This window comes from Antennarius striatus, chromosome 20 (assembly GCF_040054535.1).
Source record: "Antennarius striatus isolate MH-2024 chromosome 20, ASM4005453v1, whole genome shotgun sequence".
Taxonomy (NCBI): Eukaryota; Metazoa; Chordata; class Actinopteri; order Lophiiformes; family Antennariidae; genus Antennarius; species Antennarius striatus.
In genome coordinates, this window is record NC_090795.1 from 8145852 (window position 1) to 8171815 (window position 25964).

At 38.1% G+C, this 25964-nt stretch overlaps 2 protein-coding genes across 2 annotated transcripts in view; both read right to left on the reverse strand.

Annotated features, from left to right (window-relative positions):
- stau2 (staufen double-stranded RNA binding protein 2) overlaps positions 1 to 16268 on the reverse strand; it is an 82235-nt gene extending 65967 nt beyond the window's left edge. The window contains exons 1-5 of the mRNA XM_068304059.1: positions 16209 to 16268; positions 14180 to 14387; positions 13122 to 13252; positions 12371 to 12530; positions 10120 to 10255 (exon numbers count right to left, since the gene is read on the reverse strand). Coding sequence (XP_068160160.1) covers positions 10120 to 10255; positions 12371 to 12530; positions 13122 to 13252; positions 14180 to 14378 — 626 coding nt within the window. The 5' untranslated portion in view covers positions 14379 to 14387; positions 16209 to 16268. The remainder of the gene's footprint in view (positions 1 to 10119; positions 10256 to 12370; positions 12531 to 13121; positions 13253 to 14179; positions 14388 to 16208) is intronic.
- Positions 16269 to 17820: 1552 nt separating this feature from the next.
- ube2wb (ubiquitin conjugating enzyme E2 Wb) lies at positions 17821 to 25700 on the reverse strand. The gene is made up of 6 exons (XM_068343865.1): positions 25659 to 25700; positions 24746 to 24837; positions 22083 to 22185; positions 20310 to 20465; positions 20133 to 20208; positions 17821 to 20040 (listed from the first exon to the last, which is right to left on the reverse strand). Exons 1-6 carry the CDS (start codon positions 25671 to 25673, stop codon positions 20027 to 20029), a joined length of 456 nt encoding a protein of 151 aa, XP_068199966.1. The 5' UTR covers positions 25674 to 25700; the 3' UTR covers positions 17821 to 20026.
- Positions 25701 to 25964: the final 264 nt, after the last annotated feature.

A 25964-nucleotide genomic window follows, 5' to 3' on the forward strand; every position in this document is an offset into this window, starting at 1 on the left:
AAGAATCACATTGCCTCTGCTTGTTTGTCCTCATTCATTAGTACATGCTTGTGGTATGTTTTTCCTCAGTAAGCACTGCACATGTACCATGCCATCTTAATAATGTAAAAGAAATCTTGATTCCAGACCAGCCCACCTTCTTTCATTGCTCTGTGGTCCAGGCCTCATACTTTCAGCAGCAGTCAGCATGGACACCCTGACTGGTTTACAGTTATGCACCCCCATACGCAAGAAAAAGCAATGCTCTGTGACACCTTCAAACCAGAACTAGCAATAGCTTCTTTAGTAATGTGAATTACAGTAATTTATCTGTTGGATCGGACTACATGGACCAGCCATCAATTAGTTATGTCCCTATTGCCGATTCCTCGCTTTTTTTCCCCTTGGACCACTTTATAGATACTGATCACTGCAGACCGAGAACAAGAGCTGTCTTGTTGGGGATGCGCTGACAGTCACCTAGCCACCACAAACCTAGCCTTGTGAAATCTGCTCAAATTACATTTCCACCCTCAACAAGTGACAGGGTAATATATGCAATATAAAGCAATTCACAACAACTGTCAGTGGCCATAATTTATCCAGTCTAGTTGTCTGTGGCTCTTGATCGAGGTGATGCAAATGGTGGTCCTCTACAGTATGCTAATAGACATTTAAATGGATACTAATTAAGCTATGTAAAACATTTATATTACTTGTACACAGACAAGACTCAGATTTAATATTAATGTCAGCCAATAATTTATTATAAATTTGTATAGGTGAGATATGGTATTTATGGTAGATAACGGATTGTTTGCATTATTTATGCAACATCCTTAGTCTTTACAGTGATCCCTCGCATATTTGCGCTTCAAGATGTCCAGCTTCACCTCATTGCGCATTTTTAGTAGGTAGGCACATGATACCATATGCACATTCTATTGGCTGACAGCATATGGGTGCCCTGCATTCCGAGGCTCACGGAAAGCAGCGAACTTCTGTGTATTAAAGAGACACTTAAAACACGTTAAACAATCTATAAGAGTGTTTAATATAAGTATGGGGAGGGTTCGTAAATGTTTAAATCACCATAATACTAAGATAAATAGTTTGCTGCTCTATCACTGAATTTTGTTATTTAAGGGTGGTACTGGAATGCATAACCGCGAGTAACGAGGGATCACTGTATGTGTGTGTATATGTCTCCTGAAATGAATAAAAACGAACAATGTCATTCAACTGACTAATAATTTAAGTAAAAACTAAAAACTAAAAAAAACAAGACAGGAACATTGCGTGTGAGAATGTGTAAATGTGTTTTAACTGGGAGATTGTGCTAGTATGTCAATCAGTCATCAGATGTGTTTTATAGTGGAGATCTAACCGTTACCACAGTTTTCAAAACTCTTCTCTCACGAATGGCAATAACCCCTAATGCAAATTTTCTGTAAGTTAGTGAATACTTGGTTTTAGCAATTTTCCACCATCTGCATAACGGTGAAAAAGCTTCATAACTGACATTAGATGAAGTTATTATAGGAACTTATTTCTTGGCAGAGCTTTCCACATGCAGGTGAATTCAGTGGGACAACAGTAGCAGTTTTAACTATGTTAACTACTACTGTACTACTACTAATTCTCCTACTACTACTTCTCCTACTACTATTTCTACTACTACTGCTACTACTACTACTACTACTACTACTACTACTACTACTACTACTACTACTACTACTTGAACTAAAGCAAAAAACAGAAGACCAGAGAAAGTGGGCCATCCGAAGAAAAAAATATAGGCAGGAATGAAGGGCACACTGCCCCACTTTTCAATGTCAGAGCTGGACCACCAGGACATCTAATGACCACACATGCATAGAGGAATAATTGTATGTATTAAACACACACACACACACACACACACACACACACACACACACACACACACACACACACACACACACACACACACACACACACACACACACACACACACACACACACACACACACACACACACACACACACACACACACACACACACACACACACACACACACACACACACACACAGATAGTCCTCTACCATTTATCAGACAATGACTTGTTCATCCATCTTCCATACTAAATTCATTCATTCATCATCATCAAACCCGCTTCTTCCGCCGTCGCGAGTCGCAAGGTGCTAGAGCCTAACACAGCCGACTGGGGGCATAAGGCAGTGTACACTCCGGGCGTGGCACCAGTGCACCGCACAGCGACAGAAAGGCACACAGACCAACACGCACGCACACTCTCAGACCTACAGGTTATTAGGGAAACCTCAATCCACTGAAGTGCATGTTTTTGGAGGTGGGAGGAAGCCAGAGAACATGCAAACTCCATACAGAACGAGACTCGAACCGGGAACCGCCTTCGGCGACAGCACTATCCACTGTGCCACCCCCACACTAAATTCCACATAATTGATTTCCCCCCATTCCGCCTTTTCTAGGAAATACATAATGGTCTGAGACAATAGAGAAGCAAGCACAGAAAACAAAATAAATAACAAAACAAACGAAACATTAATGCTAAAAATTCCCACCTCTCAAAAGTATGACATGGGTCATGTTTTTGGAACCATATCCGAGGGTAGAAACTAAATAACATGGCAAAAATTCCTTCATTGTAATGGTAGAACTAGAGTTTCAAGTTAAAAGCTTTTTTGTCAGTTCTGTCAATAGCAATACTTTTTATATATTGTGCATCTTGCTTGGTGGTTGAGCATCAAAAATTGCAATAAATATTATTTTACCAGTTAGTATGTTTAAATTCCTTCTGAAAAGTCCATGACTGCCACCCAAGTGACTTAAAGTATAAATGCAAAATAAAAATAAAGCTTGTAATTGAATATTTTCTCAATGTAGGTTTGTCCTGGGCCTCATTCAGTCAGATGTCTCCCTTAGATACTTCTGACTAACTCACTGCAGAAATGAAGAACTAAAATGTTATGTGTCATCAAACTGTAATGCAATGGAATTAAAACTGTTAGATTGTTTAAACTGACAATATTACCAAGCATGCATCTTACTAATAAGGTGTAAAATGTGTAAAATAACCATACTGTTAATATGGTCATGTTATCGAATCAGTCACAATCCAAGGCTTTCAACCAGCCATTAATATCTCTCATTTTATATGTTAATATGAACAGTCTCCCATTCTGTAGGTATTCATTTCAGTCTAAATGTGTGAAGTATTACCTTATCTCATATCCTTGTGGTGTATGTCTGTGCAGCAGATAGCTCTCTACTCACATTACATTCTTTATTAACAACAGCTATTCGTCAAGAATTACTAACAGATGCATGGCACAAAAACTCAAGTTTTCATAACTTCGTTTTTGATTAAATTGTCCAATATGATATTGTGCATTGATTTTATTGTTTGTTGTGGTTTCCAGTCAGAAAAGAAGAGATGAAAGCGCTCTTTGAGCTCTGGAATCAGAGTGCTATCTCTATGCCCTCCTTCAATCTATCCCCTTAAGTCACGGGGCTATGAAATCCAAACCCAGCTCTGCTGTCACATATTATTGCTCAGTCACGGCCGTACATCAAGTATTGTTTCCAAACACGATAGATTTGCAGAGCTGTAAGTGATAGGAATAAAAAGGTAAGGTAATACTTGGTAAAAAAGGGTTGATTTCATTATGAGGAAATAAAAGTAATGACTAGTGTATCGCATTATTGTCAAATCATCCATCTAAAAACAGGCCTTGAGAGAATAATTATAACTCCTAAAGTACAGAAAAATATCTGTGGAATAGAAGACTTGCCAGAATGTGCAACACAATTAAACCATGTATGCATTTATGTCACACTGCAAAAAAACCCCAACGTTTCTTAACCTCTGTGCCCTTTTGGTGCCAACTGTTAAGACTTGGCTGGATGAGAGGAATGGCTGGCTGAGAATCAGTCTAAAATCAGACTGTGCCGTCCTCATTAGCAATATTACATTTTGACCTGCTGTTTTATGTTCATTGTCATTAAGAAGGGAAAACCATTGCTTTAGTCAGGAAAAATTCCCCTATTCTATTTTCTAATAAGAGATAATATGTATATGCTATTGCCAAATTGTTCTGCCTGCAAATGATTCTTTACGAGTCACAAACAGAATATTTTACAGGATGATAAATGGTTCTTCTTAATTGGATGTTGTCCTCAGTTCACTCGTCTGCAATCAATCCACCTGGAAATGGATGCAGCCAACATCTGTGAGAGGTCCCAACTGAATTTTGTGAATGTAAAAGTGTTTAAGTTTTAGACTTTTGTACTTATGTAAAATCCCAACATGCCAGCATACACATCAAAATAAAAATAACCACAAAAATAATATAAAATAACCACCCTGTGACCCGCGGAAGTAGAGGAAGCAATACAGAACATGAATTAATGAATGAATGATTGAAAAATCAGTTATACTTTAATTATTTAATTAATGAAGAAATGGCAGAAAGCTCATTTCAGTTCAATTCCCAAATAACTTCAATTTATTTATTTTTTATTTGATTTTAAAAAATAATGTTGAAAATAAAATGTGCAACAAACTTTCAACTAGAGGATTCATGAGCTAAAGGGCTTTCTACAAGAGCACAGTACGATAGAAAAATATGTTTTAAAAAGTTCTTCAAATTCTCCGATTTCCTTTCCTTGATCTCAGAATTCGTAGGACCACCAAAGAAGAAGTGGAACATTACTTATTGGAGCAGTCTGTTTGACTTTCTTCAACCTGAAAATGTATTATAATGAGTTCACAAACCTCTATAAGGGTGTCCAACACAGTAAACTAAGTATGAATTTGTAATAGATTTTTGATGTTACAGCATTATTTCTGCTTGGAGTAATACGTCAGTGATTTTTGAGTTTCATGTAAACCAAGTTAAAAGCAAGTACCTTGGCTTTCCTCTCAGAATATCAGGCACTGAGGTGGAGAAAGAACACTCCTACTAATGCCTAGACAGAGGAAATTTAATACAGATGTACAGAAAAGGTCAGCAGGGAAAAGAGTAATCCTAAAAATTATATTCACAAAACTTTACAGGAGATATGTGTAATCTGCTGAAGCTCATTTATAGGTGTAGATATAAGGGTTTTCAAATGGGTATATTATTTGTTATTATCTGTGGAAAGTTTATGCACAACATTAATGGCAAGTAGGAGCAAGTTTTGCTCCATCAACTTGAAATGTGTTCTCTAGACAGTGCTGGACCAATACTGCAAAGATATTCAGGTAGCGAAAAAAAAGCTCTCAGTACTGCAATAACAAAGGAAGGCTCAAATTTTATGGTAAAACATACTAAAGTGCAGTTTACATTTACAGAAAGATGTGAAAAGAAGTCCACTTAGTTGTCTGACTCAACATGCAAGGCATATTAAAAGAGGCTCTGATACAGCCTTCTTCTTCTTAGGTCAGATTTTATATTCAATACATCAATGCAAAAAAAAAAGGAGGACGCATAGTGATACACAAACACAAAACTCCACTCAAAGGAAAGGAGATGAAAGAAGAGATGAGACTTCTGTGTCACTGAGTCTGTTGAGCACAAATCATTCTTAGAATTTGTTTACATTGGACCTGAATTCCACTTCTCCAGTCCAAGTCTCCTCAATAAAACAGAGCTTTATGAGTTTACACCCATTTGTATAATTTGGACAGATAATCCTTTGTTCTGGCATGTCACACACTCTAATTTATTAACTGAGCAAATGCATCTGATTTACTGATGTATGTAGAAACAAGAACCAAAAAAAAAAAACCCTAAAAAAACAAGCAATGCAATGAAAAGGATTTGCCTCTAAAGTGTTAAGTTTGTAGGATTTGGCTGCTTCATTTCTTTTCTCGTCAGCAGTAATGATGGTATAGATAAAAGAAAACATACATGTTGCATGTCTCAATGAAAGAGCTTACAGTGATTTCCAATAAGGTTGTATGAGAATATATGACCCAAGAAGACTGCATGTAATATATGTCTAAGCTAAAAAAAAACAACCCATAAATGTAAAAAAAAAAACTACAAATAAAAGATAATTGTGTGTGAAGGAGAAATCAGAGACATCTGATGGCTCAAAAAGAAAGAAATGAGAGCAAATTTTGAATTAAAAAAAATTCTTTGTGGGAAGGTTTGTTGTTAATTAGATGTAGATGACAAAGTAAACTTGTACATGTGTGTGATATCTTTGTGTGCTCTCCATGGTTTTTCTCTCTGGTGTTATTTTGATGTCCTGCAGACCTGACCAGGGATGTCATTTTTTTCAAGGATAAGTATCTGTCCATGGCAACTGTTTCTTTGTATTTCTTATATGAGCATTCACATGCACACACACACACACCGTGTTACCAAGGTAAGCTGTCATTGATTTTACAAGGATACAGACATGCCCTTGCAATTATAAAGCAAATCTTGAACAAAGCCTTCATGTGTTTTGATTCTTTAACATGCCATATAAAAGAGCCACAGAAACACTGAAGAATTTGATGCAAGTGTTAAATGTATTTAAAATTTACTGACCACTGCTACATCTTTATTCTTTTTATTAGAATGAGCATGATGATTGATTTAATTGTTGTGCATTCAGAAAGCACTTAGTTTGTAGCTAGAAGTGCACATACCGATGTAATGCCTAGGACATAAAATGCCCATGGTAACTTATTAGGGAAAGTATTTGATGAAAATTATTATTTTTAGACTTCATTAACGGAACAGCTGAAGAAGGCAACCGGAAATGCGGGAGAGAGCACGTGGGAAGACATCGCCATTAAAGAACTTACCCATGATTCATTTATTGTAGATACTGACTCTACAGCACCACATTAACAACCTACTCATTAACTTGCTGTCCTCTTGAGCAAGCAGGAACAACTAAGTTAAGATCAGAGCATCATAACTGAAGGAAATATCATGGCAAAAAAAGCAGCCTCACTTATCAATTCACAATTCTTCCAGCTGCCATTATTCACTGTCATAACCAAGAGAATCCAGAGGAGGTGGGCGGCTTCTGACTGTCTACTCTGCTCCAAAAGGGAAAGTCCAATCCAAATTCTAGCTCTTGTCAGGCCACAAGATACAGGCACCCCCACCCCTCCGGGATCAGAGCAGCAGGAAAAAAAGATGGGAGTGCCACCGATGGACTAGAGGAGCCCAGTATGAGGCAATAGAATCAGGTGTTCCAATGATAACAGGGGAGTCAGTGAAGCATTTCTTAATAGCAAAAATATTTTCCAGATTCAATGATTATTTATGTGAATCATTTGTACTGAATTTTCAAATGACGTTTCTGGGCTGCCTGGTAACTTATTGAATAAGTCCTAAAATACGAATCCCACTACGTTAAGCATTCGACAATGAACAATAGGGTGGTTATGACTTCATGATAATAGATGAATCAGTGATTTAAACACAGACTTGGATGGTCAGAAATTATGCACAGGCCTTTCACCATAAATAAGATTCATTAAGACGCTGATAAATGTACATTTCATATTATTGCCATATTTTCTCATCAGAGCACTTTCTGAATGAATCAATACTGGTCTTGGTGGTGATTAGAGCGCTGATGGATCAGAGCCAGGCTGCCCTTTTAATGGTGAGAATTTCCATCAACATGACTCCGGATCACTCTTATTCATCATAATAGGTAAGGACATGGGCATATGGAAACCTTCGTTTCCATGTAGAATCATTAAGGAGAGTGATTGGATATTTGGTCTGTCACTCTGCCACAGAGTCAGTCATCAGATGAAGAGAATTCATATTCAAAGGGTCTCCCTTTCATTAATCTGGGACTCGACCACACTGAAAGACAGAGACCTAATGAAAACATAAGTGACCTTGGGAAAATAGATACTCCTGTGTCTGTTCTGTTGCTGACACCCACATCCCCTCTCTTGTGCTTACAAAGTGCCGTAAGAAAACAAAACAGACCATGATAAACAGATACAGCCTGTCTCTTAAAAACTCATCACTGTGACATATGACATTGACAGGCAGATGCTGGAAAACAGATTTTTTTCCTCTAACCCACAGACATTTGTCTTTCACCCCATGTTTGCATGGATCAAATAGTGGAAGATGTGAGCCAGATGCTAGACTGTCTGCTGACTAGACTCCGTTACCCAACAGCGCAACTGATTCACTGCCTTTCTGGCAACATGTCCACTTTAAAAAAACATTTTTTTTTTCATAAAACTGGCATCAGAATACATTACCACATAATTGTAAATGAGTCCAAGTTTATGTGAGAAATCCGAAATGTATGATTTTCAATCATGACTTTTTGTGTTCCATGCTTCATTATCATATCTTTACATTGAAACATAACAGATTATACCACACAGACCCATACAAGGGAAAATATTTCACATCTTTGCCAGTTACAAAATGGGTGCTCAGTCTCCCTAGAAAAGTAGTGCTTTTGAATTCTGACAGTGAGGAAACACTGCCATCTGGAGGGAATAACGACTTCCTAAAATAACTCCATGCTCATGAATCCAAGCTAGATGAATAAACACTGGCCTAGATTTTAGCCATGTACTCTGGGAAAGTTTGTGCTCTGCAGCCACATAACTCAGCTTCTGTAAACTGTATGTACAACTTTATGTCACTCTATGTGTTTGCGTTTAAAATGATATCATCACATCATACATACTAAATAATATTCTAGACGCAATAAAATGCATCAGCACACCTGAAATTTGTGCTTAGAAACTCAATACATAACGTAAACTCCTAAATAGCATTCCTTCACTGAGGGAGGAGGGATCATTAATTACATCTCTGTGGCATTTTAATGACATTTGGAAAGGGCTGGATGGCTAATTAAAAAAAGAAATTAAAAAATCAAAAAATAAAATGGAGAAGAAGAAAAAACCTGACAGACTGAGTTCAAAGCGGCCCAATCAAGACACCATACTCATCAGTCTGGAAAACATATGGGGAAGGGGGCCACATCCAATACACATCAGAACCAGAGGAATCAAAGACAACACGGGGTGGCAGTGGCTTAGTGGTAGAGCAGGTCGTCCAATGATTCAAGATCGGAGGTTCAATTCCCGCTTCCGCCGAGCCATTTGTTGTTGTGTCCTTGGGCAAGAACTTTACCCTCCTTGCCTCCAGTGAGGCACACGCTGGTGTGTGAATGTGTGTGATTTTTCCGGTGGTGGTCGGAGGGGCCATAGGCCAGATTGACAACCACGCCTCCGTCAGTCTGCCCCCAGGCAGCTGTGGCTACATACGTAGTCTACCATCATCAAGTATGAATGAAGAGTGAATGATTAATAGACCCAATGTAAAAGCGACTTTGAGTGTCCAGAAAAGCGCTATATAAATCTAATCCATTATTATTATTATCATAATACACTCTGAAGCCATTCAAATGCCTCATCGTATTCACATCAATATTCTATGAATTTTAATGTGAAAGCTTGCCTCTGTTATTTTAAAAACTGATACTGCCAAAAAATTGAGACGCATTCAAAAATGATCTTTTGCTAGCCCCTGCATAACTTAATTTACAGTTTTAGAATAGAACTCAAATAGGAAGTCACAACATTTCAGTGAAACAATATGTAAACATGTGCATTAGTCAAATTATTGATCAAACAAATAGCATTTAAACTTCATTTAAAAGTCTTTAACTTTATCTCAGTGGACATCACTCACTCAGCATGAAACATGAAGATCAACTATCTATCACAGAGGAGACAAGCTGTGATGCTAGCATCTGGATTGGGCTAAGATTTTTCTCACCAATGCCAGCTCCCTCATCACATCAAATATGACACAATGAAAGAGTGAACTATGGTGAAAATAGAGACTGTGTGAAAAAGGAGCTGTGGTGGCAGCAGGTCGCACCCTGTACCATGTACACTGCACATCTGACTCTGATTAAATAAGAGGGGAATGTGCTTTATGTCATTTGCGGACAGCAGAACAAACAACCAAAGAGCATTTATATTGTGGCAGGAGATTTTGAGTGTTTTGAGAAGTTTTGTGGTCAGTCGCCATAGCCTGGAAGACATGGCAAGTGTTCTAAACAGATATATTTTGTTCAAAGTTATGCCAAAAGTGTTTGTTAACACAAAACTTTTTTCGGTGCTCACCTTTGGTTGAACATCCCTCTGAAGTTATAATTGGCTCTGTAGTTGGGCATAGGCTTGGGATCCAAAGGCCTGTATATTGCTGGTTCCCCTCTCTTCATGGCTAGACCATTCAGCTCCACTGTGGGTGTTATACTGCCTACAACAAGGACAAACATGAAGGGTTTAATGGTAGGGTAAAGGTTGTCTGTAATTAATAAACTGTACTGTGGACAATGTTTTGTCAAAAAAACATCAAGCAGCCTGAATTACTAAAACTTTCTGGCAACAGCAAATTCAACTTTAGGAACAACCAAAAATTACAGTGAATCACTAACTGACTTCACGACTTGAAGATGTCTGTACCGTCTGTCTCTTCCTGGTTCACTAAGCATGATGCAGCTGCGGAATATCCCACAGCTCCCCGTTGATGCACAATTCATAGCAGGGCTTTCCCAATCCCAATAAGAGGTCAGCTATGACGTTCACTACAACTAACACCACAGAAGACAGGGAAGTAAGAAAGGCTGTAGTTGTTATTACTTTCCGAAAGAGGAAAAAGATTAGCCTGCACGCTAGTTTAATTGAAAGCATCTGTAACTGCTTTGCTCTCAACATGGATCGCCTGGCATTTTTGAAAATCCAAAATAACAACACATTTCATTAGCAACAGCGGAATTACATGTGGGTCCCATGACACAAATGTTTTGCCACATCAGTGACGAAACCAACTGGTCTGGTATGAAGATGACATGTCTCACCTAGGCTTTCACTGAGGATGTTTTATCTGTGTGATAAACATTTTTGATATAATGGGCCCATCAGAAACAGCCTTGGATATATCTCTACCTGACCATGACCTGACCACATATGGTAAACATATTAACATACAGTATATCATACTATCAAATATTTACAGTTTATATTTACACCGCAAAACTATACACTACAAACTAAAGAACTGCAGATTACATTGATCATCCAGATTTTGACTGTTGTGATCTTTGAGTTCTTTGAGTGGTCTGCTGGGAGGACTGCTGCTTGTATTATTGTAATAATGCTGGTTGTTGCATTATTACTGCTGGTTGTTATTATTGTAATAATAATTATAATTATTAGTCATTCATTCATTTTCTAGACCCGCATCTTCTGCCATTGCAAGTCGCGGGGTGCTGCAGCCTATCCCAGCCGACTGGGGAAGTGAGGTAGGATACACTCCGGACGTGACACCAGTGCACTGTGGAGCCACATGCATACAGACAACCACTCACGCATGCACTCACACCTACAGGCAATTTGGGATTGACCAATTTGCCTGAAGCGCATATTTTTGGAGGTGGGAGAAGCCAGACAACCTCGAGCGAATCTACGCGGAGACAGGGAGAACATGCAAACTGCGCACAGAGTGGGACTCGAACCAGGAACTACCTTGCGGTGCAGCAACAGTGCTACCCACCATGCTGCCCATTATTATTATTGCTATTATTACTTTTAATTAAGATCCCTGTCAGCTAATTCCATAATGTCAAGTAGTTTTCAAAGAATGATATACATTACAATCGAAATGTTAATCACATTAATATTTAACTCCCCATTCATGCAGCTAATTGTATTGAGTAATATTTTAGTAGTGGATTCTGTCGTTTGTGTGACTACATGTTTTGAATCGTTAAAACACAGTATGAATAAAACATACATACATTTTCATGTACCGCCGCTGTATCTGCCTTAGCGGGTCACGGGGAGCCTATCCCAGCTGGCATAGGGTGTGAGGCGGTGTGACGCCAGTGCACCGCGGAGCCACATACAAAGACATACAAACACGCACACACACAATCACTCCCACGGGCAATTTGGGACCGGTCAGTCAACCTGACGCGCATGATTTTGGAGGTGGGAGGAAGCCGGAGAACCCGGAGAGAACCCACGCAGACACGGGGATAGCATGCGAACTCCGCACAGAGCAGGACTCGAACACGGACCCGCCGTGTTGTGAGGCAACAGCGCTAACCACTGCGCCACCGTGCCGCCCATGAATAAAACAAGCATTCAGTATTCCTACTCTTAAAAATCAGACTCATGAGTACAATAATATTCTTAATTAGGATCCTAAATGATGTTTAGTTAGATATTATCTTCCATTTTAGGTTTTACAGATGGAATCAGCTTCAGTTAATGAATTTTGTACCAAAATAAATACCAGCTATTCTGGGCCTTAGACACTAGTGAAAAACTTTTTTAATATGTAATCCTTAATGTGTTGCCATTGTAATACCTGGGTTGCTGTTGATGTCCACTTTGGGAGAGCGGGGCGCTGGCCTGGGAAGGACACTCTCATCCAGAGCTTTGGCGGCGGTGGAGTGCTGGGCCTTTTTAATGCTGGTTCCCTCTGCCTCCCACACCTGCTCCCCAAGTGTCAGCTGGACTGTAAAGATCTGGAAATGTGACACCCAAAGAAAGAAATATCACTAAAAAAAGAGTATGGAAAAAATTCAACAGTCACTGGAGGAAATGTATTGCCTGATATTAGAGAAAAAATGCCAACTTCATTACGCTGCAGTGTGGCTTCCACTGACATTCATCTTGTACTCTGTACTTATTGGCCTTTCCATGACATTTTATGGATGTTTCTGGACACATACAGACATCTAATACACCTGACTCAAATTTATGAAAACTCTCAAACCACTTCAAATACGTAGAAATTCAACACACAAATGAATACAGTATAATCTCTTTGAAGTGGTGGTTTAAAGTTAAACAGGTGTAAGAGATGAGATAAAGAAACACCTTAGAATAATCATAGAATTTGACCAGCAGTGCACTATACCATATGATGTAGGCAACAAAGCTCAGCTCAACTACAATAATGGGGGTTTTTTTGGTTTATTTTTTAATTTAAAAAAATTATTTATTTAGAATTCAATTGTTTCAAGGCATTCTGTTGATCCTTCAGTCAGTCAGTACTTAGAACAGTTCAAAAACACTTTTAAAAAAAAGGTGAAGTGTTAAAGCTATTCCTTTACCTTAGCATGTGCAGGCCCTCTCTCATTGAGGAGCTTGTATTGTGGTTGGATCCTATTATAACGGGCTAACTCATTCACCAAACACATTGGAGTTTTCTCTTTAGGGTTTGCCATGTTCTCCTGGGGTGAGCCTAAAGTAGAACACAACAGAAGACATGGTGCATTAAACGACATGGTTCCAGCCCCTGAGAAAGTAATATGTACATGAAAGACAGTCATGTATTGTTATAATAAAGGTTAATCATTTAGTGTCAGATCACATGACTGAAATTGATTATTAATATACTACATATTAATAATAATATACTGTAGCAAGCATCATCATATCAGAAATGATGAACAAGACCATTTTTTACTCCTGTAATTAGCTTGTCTTAATAACCCTGAAATTACATATTTGTCAACAGACAGACTCGGATGTCTTTGGGTTTGTCTGGACACAACAGGATCTTAATGGCTTATGGTAAAGATTGAAGAGTCTGACTCAGAGATTGAACATAACATAGTTAAAATAATTCCTTCGGGGTAAATGACTGGTGGATGATTTGTAATTATAGAAATACTGTATGTGAAATTGGCAGTTTCAGTCATTACTTTTATTTTCTTTAATCGGTGGCCCAAGTACTAAATCAGAAACAGCTTCAAACATGCAATTTAGGAGACTAAAATGTGTAAACTTTGAAATAATATCTGAAAAAAGGAGGATTATTTTACAGTGTTAAGAGTGCAGTTGCTGCATGCAATAACATAGGATCCTGAGGTAGGTGGTCAACATGTGTTTTTGGTATGTGAAGCCATCACCACTGACAATTCACAAATTAAGCACAAAATGGGTTTATGATGAATAACTGTACAATACAAGCAAATTTGCGGAAGTAAAATATTTACTGTTACATTGCCTATGGTGCTTTAAGCTAAAAGGCATTGATTATATGTAAATAGTTTGTAATTTGCATAAAAAGTTATATAAACTATCAAAAATAATATTTAAGATTACAAGCCATTGCAAAAACAATCACTTCATTTTCCCTGGACGATGAACTGTATTGGCATTTTACCTGTTGACGTAGCAGACGCAGGAGCATCCCCATATCCGACTGCAGGAGCAGGGCAAGCGGGTGTGGGGTTAGGACATGTGCCATTGAGAGAGGGCTGCAGACCCACTGATCCTGGGCTGGCCATGGCCGCCGGGGCAACTCCTGGGGAGAGGCCAGGACCAGCCAGGGGTGCTGAAGTCTGTACTTTCACTTGAGCCATGCTCTATTCCTGGCAAGAGACAACAAGCAACAACTAAATGAAGTATTTAAAGTATTTCAAAGGCTTCAGTCATTGCATAATATAATCACTTTATTTTAAGCAGACTAGCCATGAAGCACAATATTATTATTAATAATAATAATAATAATAACAATAATAATAACAATAATAATAATAGTAATAATAATAATATTAATAATAATAATAATAATAATAATAATAATAATAATAATAATAATAATAATAATAATACAAGGCTTTTGCACAATTTACATGTGCATTGTCATTTTCACAAATTTCTGTGGGGTTTGAAAACAGTTCAAAATGAGCAGTCCTCATTCTATCTCACATTCTGATCCACCAGCAGCTAATACAGCCAGACAATGAGGCCTTATTTGAAGGAGCTTTGCTCATGTTACTGCTGCTAAGCTCCCCGGAAAAAGGAAAAAATCCAGTGGTAGCAGCTTCAACAAGACAATGAACTCATATCAAATCATATTTTATTCATGACTATGTTAACCTTTGTCTAACAGAGATATGTTAAGATGAACAACAGAGAAGGTCAAGCAATATGGTAAAAGTTAACAAAACACACATTGACTTCATAATCTTTTGGTACATGTACGCAGTATTAGGCATAATGCAGTTATACACAGGTCACATCTTGTGACTATGCACTATAAGTTTAAAAAATGTTCATGAGTATGTATTTTTTCTTAAGCACAGATGAAGAAAGAGGGAAATAAAAATGTTCTAAGGTATTACTATTACAGTATAAACAATCTATGCCACTATTATAATTCCGTACCACAACATTTTGACAGGCCACTGCATACTGTTTTAAATTTAATATACAGTAGCCTCTGAAGAGATATGAGAGAAATTATTGTCGTGTCCCCGAAGGGGTCGAAGGAATGGGCCGGACTCAGGACTCTGAACCCATGGCGGATGTAGGCAGGACACTTGGAGGATTCCTTCAGGGTTGAATGTAAAACAACTGGACTTGTATTCATTGAAGATGTTTCACACCCATCCCAAATATCCCTCAGTTCTGACTGGTGAAACAAAGTTTTAAATGGAACTGAGGTGAATTCCTGGTTATGAATATTCAAATCCTAACCAGAGGTCATCACCATGTCATCACATAGCAGCATAGTAGATGACCATGTCATCAGATGGTCATCTACAAACCTCACTTTGGAGCATCAAAGAAAACTGTCATCGACTACTTGATTGGAGGCTGAATTGCACTGAATTAATTTAACATGACTGGTGTTTCCCTGCTTTTATCTTCGTTGCACCCAATCTGACACCGGCTATGACATCTTTCCCGCTTTTCTCTTGCAATCTTGCAATAACATGCATTTATTATGCACACACTATCCAGAGTGCATGGATGTAGAGGTGCGTTATGGTTTGGGTTGAAGAGACGAGCCACAGGGCTGTCTGCAACCCCTCAACCTGAAATACAGTGTAGCAGGAAGCTAACGTTACAGACGGGAAAACTGTATTTCCTGCAAGTGTCAGCTCCTAAATTTGGACAAAGAGAACCGACAAGTGTTTAAGCTGTCGTCAGTGTGCCCGTGTGGTCTCTCCTGATGATTATAGAGCATTTAGCCACCTCCAGCAACGCCAGTTTAGCCGGTTAATGCTCATCATGGCTGATCGGCCGAGCACCCCTCTTGCTAGCATCTCCATTTCGTCAATTCTTACACGACAGTCTGTGCGATTTCAGACCACCTCAACATCATATACGGACTGGCGACAGCTTGACAAATACTCAAGAGGCCATCCCAAAATAAAGGGACAAATATTCCAGAGTATTTTTACCTTTGTCCAGGGCCAGACCCCAGTTACACCTCCGACATTGGCAAACACTAAAGAGAACTGGATGGAAGAGGGAACAGACCACATTTTTTGTCTGCGTAAAACATTAAAATATGACAGTTTAGAGGCAAGAACCTTGATATTTTGATATATTAAGTATAAAGTTTGTGTTTTCTTTGTAAATAGCGTTGCGGATTACACATGCTACAGCATCGTTGTGACAGTTCAAGGAGAATGTTGAATGAATTAATCACCCGCGGTGACGTGAATGGTTCAGTCCTGGTTCGCTTCCTCAGAGCACCGAACAGTGCAACTTTGACTCAGAGCAGAAACGAAGCTTTTCAAGCTTGCTTTGTGTGCATGGAATTCATACGAATTAGTTTGTTTCTGCAAGATCAGATACTATTTTCATTAAGTATCCTTAAGTCCACTATCAGCTGAGGATCTGTGACTATAACTATATAATTAATCACTAATTAACCACTGTTAAAAAATCTTCATTTTAGATAGATACTTTATTAATCCCGGAGGAAATTGTATTATGCATTGAATTAAAAAATATATATAATTCTTGGAGCAGAACTGTTCTGCAAGAGAGCATGTATCCATCACAGGGCATTGCCTGCCATTCCTGTTATATTTACTGCCTTGCTCAATGACTTGGCAGGGGACAGGAGTTTACCTTGGAGCTGAATGAAGAAAGGAGCGACTCACCTATCATAACACCTCCAGGTGTGTATTGTGTGTCACACACAGACTTCTGAGCGAGAAACCCCACAAGTTAGTGGTCTTCAAGAGATAGGTGATGATGAATCTTGGGTATCATAGCTGAAAAGGGCCCACATAATTTCCACAGGAATATTTGTATACAGTATAGAGTATAGTAAAAGTAATATTGTAATGTATCCATTTTTGTATCCACAGATGTTTGGTATGAAGTATACTATTATCACAACCCCTAGAGCACATGTGTCAAACTCAAGGCCCGGGGGCCAAATGTGGCCCGCCAAAAGAGTTTATGTGGCACACGAAAGCATAAAAGGTCTATGTCTGAAAATAAATAGGTCAAGTGTGCTTTGACGAAATGCAGTAATCAATCTCATTTTAACATTGATAAAAATGTGAACAAAATTAATGTCCTAACTTGTGTTGGTTTTCTTTTTTGACTTGAATAGTTTCATCCCTGATTGATGGGGTTATGTGGGTTTTCTAACCTGACAAATTAAAAGGATTTATGTCATAACAGAGCAACAAGCAAACTTAATATTTCTGTGCAACTGTAATGTTTGTAACTTGAATAAGTAATAAATTCAGTTATTTAACATTAAGGAGTAGTTATTTTATACTATATTGACTTACATTTATTAGTTACATCTGGCTTTTGAGGACAGCCGTTATGCTGATGTGGCCTCGGTGAAAATGAGTTTGACACCCCTGCCGTAGAGGATGCCACTAAATGACCTGTTGTTGTGATATTGTGGTGACCATGGTGGGCTATCTACGCCCATTAGAATCGAACTGCTTAACTGAAATTTGTCAACATAAAAAGGCATTTACAAGACGATACATGAAATAGCAGTACGATTACAGTATACATATTCAGACACACATTCAGTTTAAATAAAAGTGAATCTTTGCTTTTATTATTGATTATGAAAATGAACAGGCACCTATTACATGGAGCTTGAACATCCCAGAACAAAATTTCAAATATAAATAACACACCCTCATTAGTGTTGATCACTAATCACCCAGTGAGCTAAGCGTTCAAACCACATTGAAGAAGAAAAAAACTTGGAAGATAAAGTCACAACCAAACCATTGCAACATATTCACTTGTATGCTTTTCTCTTCTCTTTTGATACACTAAGGGTGAAGGTTTCTCATCTTCACACAAACTGTTATGTCTGCATTTACACAATCATCTCAATCCAATTGTTTGTTAGCCTGACAGCAGCGGACAAGACCGTTACACTGAAACTAATAAAGTAATCATTGGTTATATAAATGTTTTAAAGTTATCAATAAAATCTTTGAGACAGCAGTGTGCTATGGAAATCTCCAATGCAGTATACAGACTATCATCACATTCACTCGAGTTCATTCAAGAAACTCATATAGACCCTGGAAATAATGCAAAAAGCAATATAAACAACAGAAGATGGAAAATTCAAGTATATCTGACTGGATGGCCATAAACATTTCTTTAGGAATGGAGTGATTACTGTGTGAAATGACAAAGAGCCACACAGCATTTGAAGGTGAGGTTTGTAATATCCATCCCATAAATTATTACCTATGTTATGGAAAGACCAAAAGATGTTAAAATGTCTGATGCCAATAAGAAAAAGTAGGGTTTGAAATTACATGCACCCCCACTGTAAGACTACTAAATGCTTTTTTTTTCTTTTTAACCAACAGTAGTGTTTGTTGCCATCTTTATACATCCCGATTAGCAAAAGATGCAGGCTAACATCCAATGAAATAAAGCACTCCTAGTATCATTCTGCTATAAAGCAAATGCATCCTCTGCTAATTTCTTTCATATCATCCAACAGTTTAAAGACTTATGTACAATAGTTTCAGACATGTTATAATTTTTACAACATAACAGTCTCTTTTGGTGAAAATATAAATTCAAAATATCTGATAGGTATCTTTTTAGAGGAGATCTCTTTATTGAAAAAAGTACCTGAGCCAAAACTCTGACCAAGGGGAAATCACTAAAACTTTTTCTCTAAATGACTTCTATAAGGACTCTTCTTTCTTCATTCATTATCATCCTAGAGAATAAAGATTTAAATTAAATAACACGTACAAAAAATATCCAAAAACATACTGACCGATCAAAACAACCCTCGGTTTATGTTAAGAATCAGCTAGTTGGAAAAACAGTACACAAAAAAAATTCAAGAAATTCTAAAATCAAACATTTCAGAAGATTAAAGCATGTCATTAAAAAGTGTCACACGAATAAAAGGGAAAAATTCAATGTTTTTAAAACAGACATTCTTTAAATGGAAGAGCGGCTGCTGCACACCTTGAAGGATGGACGAGTGAACACTACGTGATTTCAGCCCGGCCTTACAAGCAAGCCAATAGAGAGGTCATCAGCTGACTAGCAGATCTATCATTCTATTTATTTCTATCTTTACTGACATGATGTCAAACAGGAAGTACTGCAGCCAGTGTTTAAGTTGACAGATGAAGATGAAGCATTGTAAGTGAAAACCATTTGACATGAAGGGAAAAAAGGGGGGACTGCTTAAAGTCCAGATGCAATTTGGGACTAATATACCAACAGTGCTGTTTTAATATGATACTCTCACAGTGCATTTAATAAAACAAAAGAGACGGATGAAGAATTTTCTTGGGGTTTTGATGTTCAAATCCCATCCAGAAAATTACATTTGGATTACTCCTTGCAGGCCCAAGCATGCATCCGTCAGTTATTGCACAACACAAGGACCTTAAAAAGCACCCACAAACAAACAATAATGTAACAATAATAATGTTTAAACCGGAACTTTAATCATCTCACTACAAACCCATATTACTGTGCTCGCTCTCTGCATGACAACCTTTTGCTAAAAACAGCCCGTCTTGGGTGCATCTAAACATTCTGTAATTTCCATTTCCTATATCATAACCGGCAAAAACATGCATCCAACTGTCCATGGGGGAAATGCAGACAAGAGTCTCCAGCACATGGTGTCCTTAATTCCAGTCAAAGGTCAGAGTTCAAAGACTGAATGATTAAAAAGTGCTTTACGTAGGTCAGTAGGACTTTTTTCTCCTGCGATTCTTACAAAGTTTGTACATTAACATGTATCATCTGTAAGGAAAAACAGAAATAATTTTAAAAAATCATCTTAACAGTTTCCAAACAATTAATGCCATTCAAGAAAAAAAGTAGAACTTGCTTACCATGATACCACCATTTTGTCTTCTTTGGATTTTTGTTACATGTTCTTACATAAAAGGAGTTATCAGGCGGTCGTCTCTGCAAAAGAACATTTAAATTTTTTTTAACATTTAAGAGGCACATCCATTGCAAGAAAAAGTGCTTTCGCAACTTATGGTCACCAATCACGGGCAACCTACCTTTTCTTTGCAGCTCGACAACATGCTGATAATGCTAAGACAAACTGATTGCACTGAGAGGGCTGGCGACCAATCCTCCGTTAGTATAGACAGGCAGATGTGACCATTACTATACACGTGAGGATGGATAGGTATATTCTCTCCTGTGAACATTACCTGGAGTAAAAAGACAGAAGTAGTGATTAAGATAACTTTATACGCTATTATAATACATTGTTTTATTGAAGGTGTGCTATATACTTGTACAAAATGTTTAGATCTTTTTCCATTGTAGACTGAAAATAACAAGACTGGCTGTATAAACTCAGGCTTAGTCCTGAACAGCAACATAAGGCTCTAGGAGGCAAATGAGAGCAGGTGACCAGAGGAGACCTGTTTCTAATATAAATAGATACATGAAAAGGGTCAAAAATGTCTATCAAAACGAACAAGGAATATGAGCTGACAATGGCCAGCTGCAAAGTAATATACAGAATGTGCTGATCTGAGAAATCAAGATTATGGTGCCCAAAGTAGAGAGAAAAGGGAGGAGAGAATAGGTGAAGAATGTAATGATGGGTAACAATGGGATGAGACAGTGTGGCACCAATAGGGCTTCACAGGAGAGAATAGAATTCACATCACAGGGGCAGGGGGGGGTGACAAGATGAGTGTTACAGGTAGGGGCAGAGAAGCAATAAGACAACTCACTGTTTCAAATATTGAATGAATGTCTAATGCAAAAATAAGGTCAGAGGTCCAACTCAAGAATGAGCTTTAAATTTCCCGGTTTGGGATAAGTTTGTGTGTGTGTGTGTGTGTGTGTGTGTGTGTGTGTGTGTGTGTGTGTGTGTGTGTGTGTGTGTGTGTGTGTGTGTGTGTGTGTACATATCTTTAAGTTACAATTAGCCTTGTACAGTTAAATTTAGTGTATTGTGTTGTTTTCATACTTGTCTATCAGGAGTGTTAAATAGTTTCATTTTTCTAACAATCACCCATTTTCTCTCTGTAAATCTTGTCTCATTTTTCAAAACTGATTACATTTAAAGACATAGCCAATAACCAAGGATACACTCACTATAAAACACAGCTCTTTAAAGACATTACACAGCACAACTGCATGTGGGCAATATACGCTAGATCTACCACTGAAACTACCCACACAACCAATAATGTCCTCCACTAGACAACAATGAATTTCCTTAAGAGAAGCAGAACAGAGGCACTTTGAAAGCCTATCCTTCCTCCTTTGAAAGGAACCAAGTAGATGTGTTAATCTATTTTTGTTTAAACTGACTCGGTATTTATTTTTAGGCAGTCATGCTCCTAATGAAGTCTTGTCGATGTTGGTGATTCCTGGTTCCAATATATCCAACTGTCAGGGTACATTAGTGTGAGAGAACATGAGAGGAATCAGTCATCTCTCTTAACAATTTTATCCATCTCTTGTTTCATCCTTCTGTCACTGAAAATGCACGTTCACATTTTCTAGTTTATATGTGTATACATTGATCATTGTCCAAATATGACAATTTTCCCAATTTTTCCTAAGGCATGTCACTTAATAGTTAAGGTTAAGTGGCATGCCTTCTTTTGTGTGTACATAATTTCAAAATGAGGACCCAGGTCTCCTGGCTGATTGTTATCCTCACACAGCAAAGCACCTTGAGCATCAAGGTTGAAACATGCTGACATATCAGAGCAACAAGATAAATGGACTGCACTATCAAAGCAGTTTTAAATTAGTTTATGCAAAAAAAAAAGGCTCCTTTACAAACACTGTTGGTTGCTTACCTGAGGTGAATCAAAGGGATATCGACCACTAAATTTGAAAAGCAGCTGAAATTTTTCTCCTTCATACAGTGTGCCAGGTGCTCCCTCCATGTCCACAATCCACCTAAAGGAAAGACAAAATGGCAAAACAGCTACTATTATATTGATTGCCAAAGACAGGCAGTGTAAGTTTTAAAATTATTTTGTCTGTCTGTCTTTCACAAAGCTGCAAGATGGGCTGTTAACTCTTATTTTGTTAACAGTAATAATATGCTGTAAGTTCTGTGAGTGACTTGCAGGGATCAGCTTTCATTGTCATTAAATGCTCTAGTAAGTACTGTATGTAATCAAAAGCTTTGTGTTCGACTGATTGCAGTGACATTCAATATTCAGCTGAGCTATAAGAGTGGTTTTGTAATAATGTGACACTCTATTGATCTTGTGGACAAAATCCATTTTCGCTTCTGTGGCCTGGCAACAGAACTTCTCTGACAGAGCTCTCAGGGATACAGTGTCTTGCTCAAAATGGGAGATACAGTAATTATAAACAAAGGAGGTATTTGGAATGTAAAAGAGTCTACCTTCTCAATATAATTCAGTTAAATATTGTTTCACTCGCTAAAAATAAATTATTTTAATGCAGTGCAGAACACTTATGGAGATTTCCTGGTTGTAGTAGAAACCTCAGAGGAGAAAAAAGAACACTGAAGGTAGCATCACAATTTCTGGCCTAATTTCTTTCATGCAAGCTGTGCAGATAGGACACCAATAAGACATGCTGTTGTCGCTTCCGGTTCATAGCATCATGCCTTTTTCAAAAGTAGCCTCAGGCTGGTGATCATTTAGGTCTACAGACAAGGCCAATCCTATTTAAAAATTTCATCCTTATAAGATCTAAAAGTCTTGACATAGAGGAGTCAGCATCATTGTATCTGGTGTACAGATTTACCACATGAAACCCATGAACAGAAGTGAAACAAGAACTTTCTGGACACGATCCTCAACTTGCTAAAATCCATCCATAGCTTTATGATTATACGATCCAGTCAACAAAAATGATAAAGAACGATTTAGTAGAAAGGAAGAAAACTGAGTAGCTGGGGGACTGAGCTGAAATATATAAAGGAGCTGTTTCCTTATTTGTAGTGGATAACAGAATCAAGTGAAGCCATCTGCACAATAACACAGTCAGCTGAAAAAATGCATAATCTAGCAGCCAATAATGAAAGACAAACTCTGTAATATAAAGTAGAACCAAGGGAGTCACACACTGCAACATCCCACGACAACCCTGAATTAAAAATTTTACCCTAACCTACTTGCACAGGCCAAAGATCAAAGCTAGTGCTCTGACCAACTTTCATTGATCAAAGCACTAGCTTTGATCTACGATCTTACTCACACTGGCCTTCTCCCTCGTCTTTCTATCTTATCCGGTTCCTGAGTGTACAAAAGTTGAAATTTGACCTTGACCTAGTTTTCTCAAGGTCAAGGTCATCATCTCATTTTCATCCACTTTGCTGCCTGAGTAATGTGCTTTTTGTTTAATCTTTCTATCTGCAACGGTCGCAGAGATATTTGGTGGACTAACAGACGGACGGACGAACAAACACACAAACACTGAAAATTACAATACATCACCGCTTTGAAGCAGGATGTAACAAAAGCTACTGAACTAATAATACATGCTAACCTTATCACCCTCACAAAAACACAACTAACCTTCTTCCCACAATTTTTCTTAAATGATAAGTTCAGCTTTAATGTAAAACAGTGTAGGCTTCTTTCACAGCAAAATGTGATATTTCCACGCTGTTAGTCACTTTAAATAAAAAAAACAACTCAGACCACACAGCTTATCAACATCAGTGTTAAAAACAAAATGGCACCACCCATAAATACCTTTGTGATCCTGACATGTACAAAAGCACAAGCCAGCTGAACTGGTTCAGAGATTTGACAGCCAAGCAAAACACAATCATTCACATAGCCTGGCCATAGATTATAATTTTTAATACATAGATAATTCATGTGTACTCTGCGTTAAGATGGAAAAATGCTCAGCAAAGAAGCTGGACAGCCGGGATGATCATAACCATGTAACAAGCTAACAAGCTTTCAGACTCCCTGTTGCAATCTAGTAGCTCAAAGATATTTATCTTTTTTTAAAGATATTTATTTTTTACAAGCCCATGACTCTATTAGTCTTTACTACAGATCAATTTGAGTCACCCACAGCAATTAAATCGAACCGAGACATAGCCACACAGAAAGGTCAGCCGAGCAGCCTCTGTTGCTTGCTAACCTAGACCTGCTCTTGCATGCAAACCAATAAATATTTTATGAGTAGTGACACTGTGCATTAGAGATACTCTGAGGGGGGAGAGCAGCCAGTCACTAAAATGACCCCAACTCTCCCAGTTGCTGCCAAGACTCTGACATCTTTGAGTCCTACTACAATTGCAACAATAGCCAGTAATGCATGTGTGGCACCAGACTGGCTCACCGCACAGCAGTTTTGTAGTGATAAAACATGAAAATTGGCATGACAACAAAACCACATTGGATCTGGGTTTATTTAGTGATGTAAACCCTCCTATCTAAGTAGTGTATATAATGTGACAGTTTCTTAAAGGTTACTGTGTATACAACAATCACATGAAATAACAGCAAAAAATACTTACTGTGTAATGGTGTTCTGAACGCTTTTTTCATTTAGAGTCATTCCTGGGGGTGGATCATTCTGCAGAGCTAATAATTCTTTTTGTAGCCTTTTCTGTTGGAGAGAATGTGTTTGAGGTTCTTCCACACACAAAAACCATACAGGAAAGCACAGTAGAGGACAACCCAAACAATGACACTGAACAATAAAAAATACTTCCTTTAAGTTCCGTTCATGTTTGATTACGCTATTCACAAACAATAGCAACGGGACAATATCAACCATGCTCGTACATACTGTGTCACTTCATAAAGGAGTAGCCATGGCCTACATCCTGAAACTAAGTGTAGAAATATACATTTTTAGTTTTAGATAAAGCCCCATCCCTTATTTTACCAATATTTCTCATAAAATCAACCCCAGTTAATCAAACCGACTATTTCAGCAAAGTTTGTGGAATAATTGATACAACAGAACGGGGTAGCTATCTTGAGAAAGCGATACACCTGTTCGGTGAAGAAGGAAACTATGAACGCGTCCTGCGCCGCCTCGTTAGCTAGCAAATGTCAACGTCAGCCAAATAACAGCTAGCACTCGTCCAGGATTTAAGAATAACTGTGAACTCAGAATATCGGAATCTTCAAACCATCATTCATGTATTGTTAAAATATTCCTGAGCTCTCATCATTTTGCAGATACAGGAAGCTGTCTTTTACGCTAGCCTTGAAGCAGCTGATAATGATGCTAGTTGTATTGCTAACCAAGCGCTAAAACTGAACAGTTAGGGTTAAATCTACTCACATTTACTTGATTGTCATCACTACTTCAAACAACTGTGTGTACCTAAAGAACGTAGTTTACAATCTACATGAAAAAATCAGAGCTGTGGTGGAGTACATTTACACATATACGGTTGCTGTCAATTGTAGACTTACCTGCATCGACGCCATGATGGAAACCCCCCTGCATCAGCGCAGAGTGCAGGACTGTACGTCAGGGGTCACGTGACAGAACTTGTTTTGACAGGGCAAAACAATCCTGACGTCCAATCCTGAACTCTGACAACTCAGTTGTCCATCGATTGTTCTATATTTCCTACAGTGTGTTTGGTGGGGGGTTTTTTTTTCAACTTCACAAAATAATTTAAATGTTTAAAGAATTAATATCATACGGATAAATCACCGAGGCCAACCAGGATACGATCAGGAAGTGATGAGCAGATTGACATTATTCATGAGGTA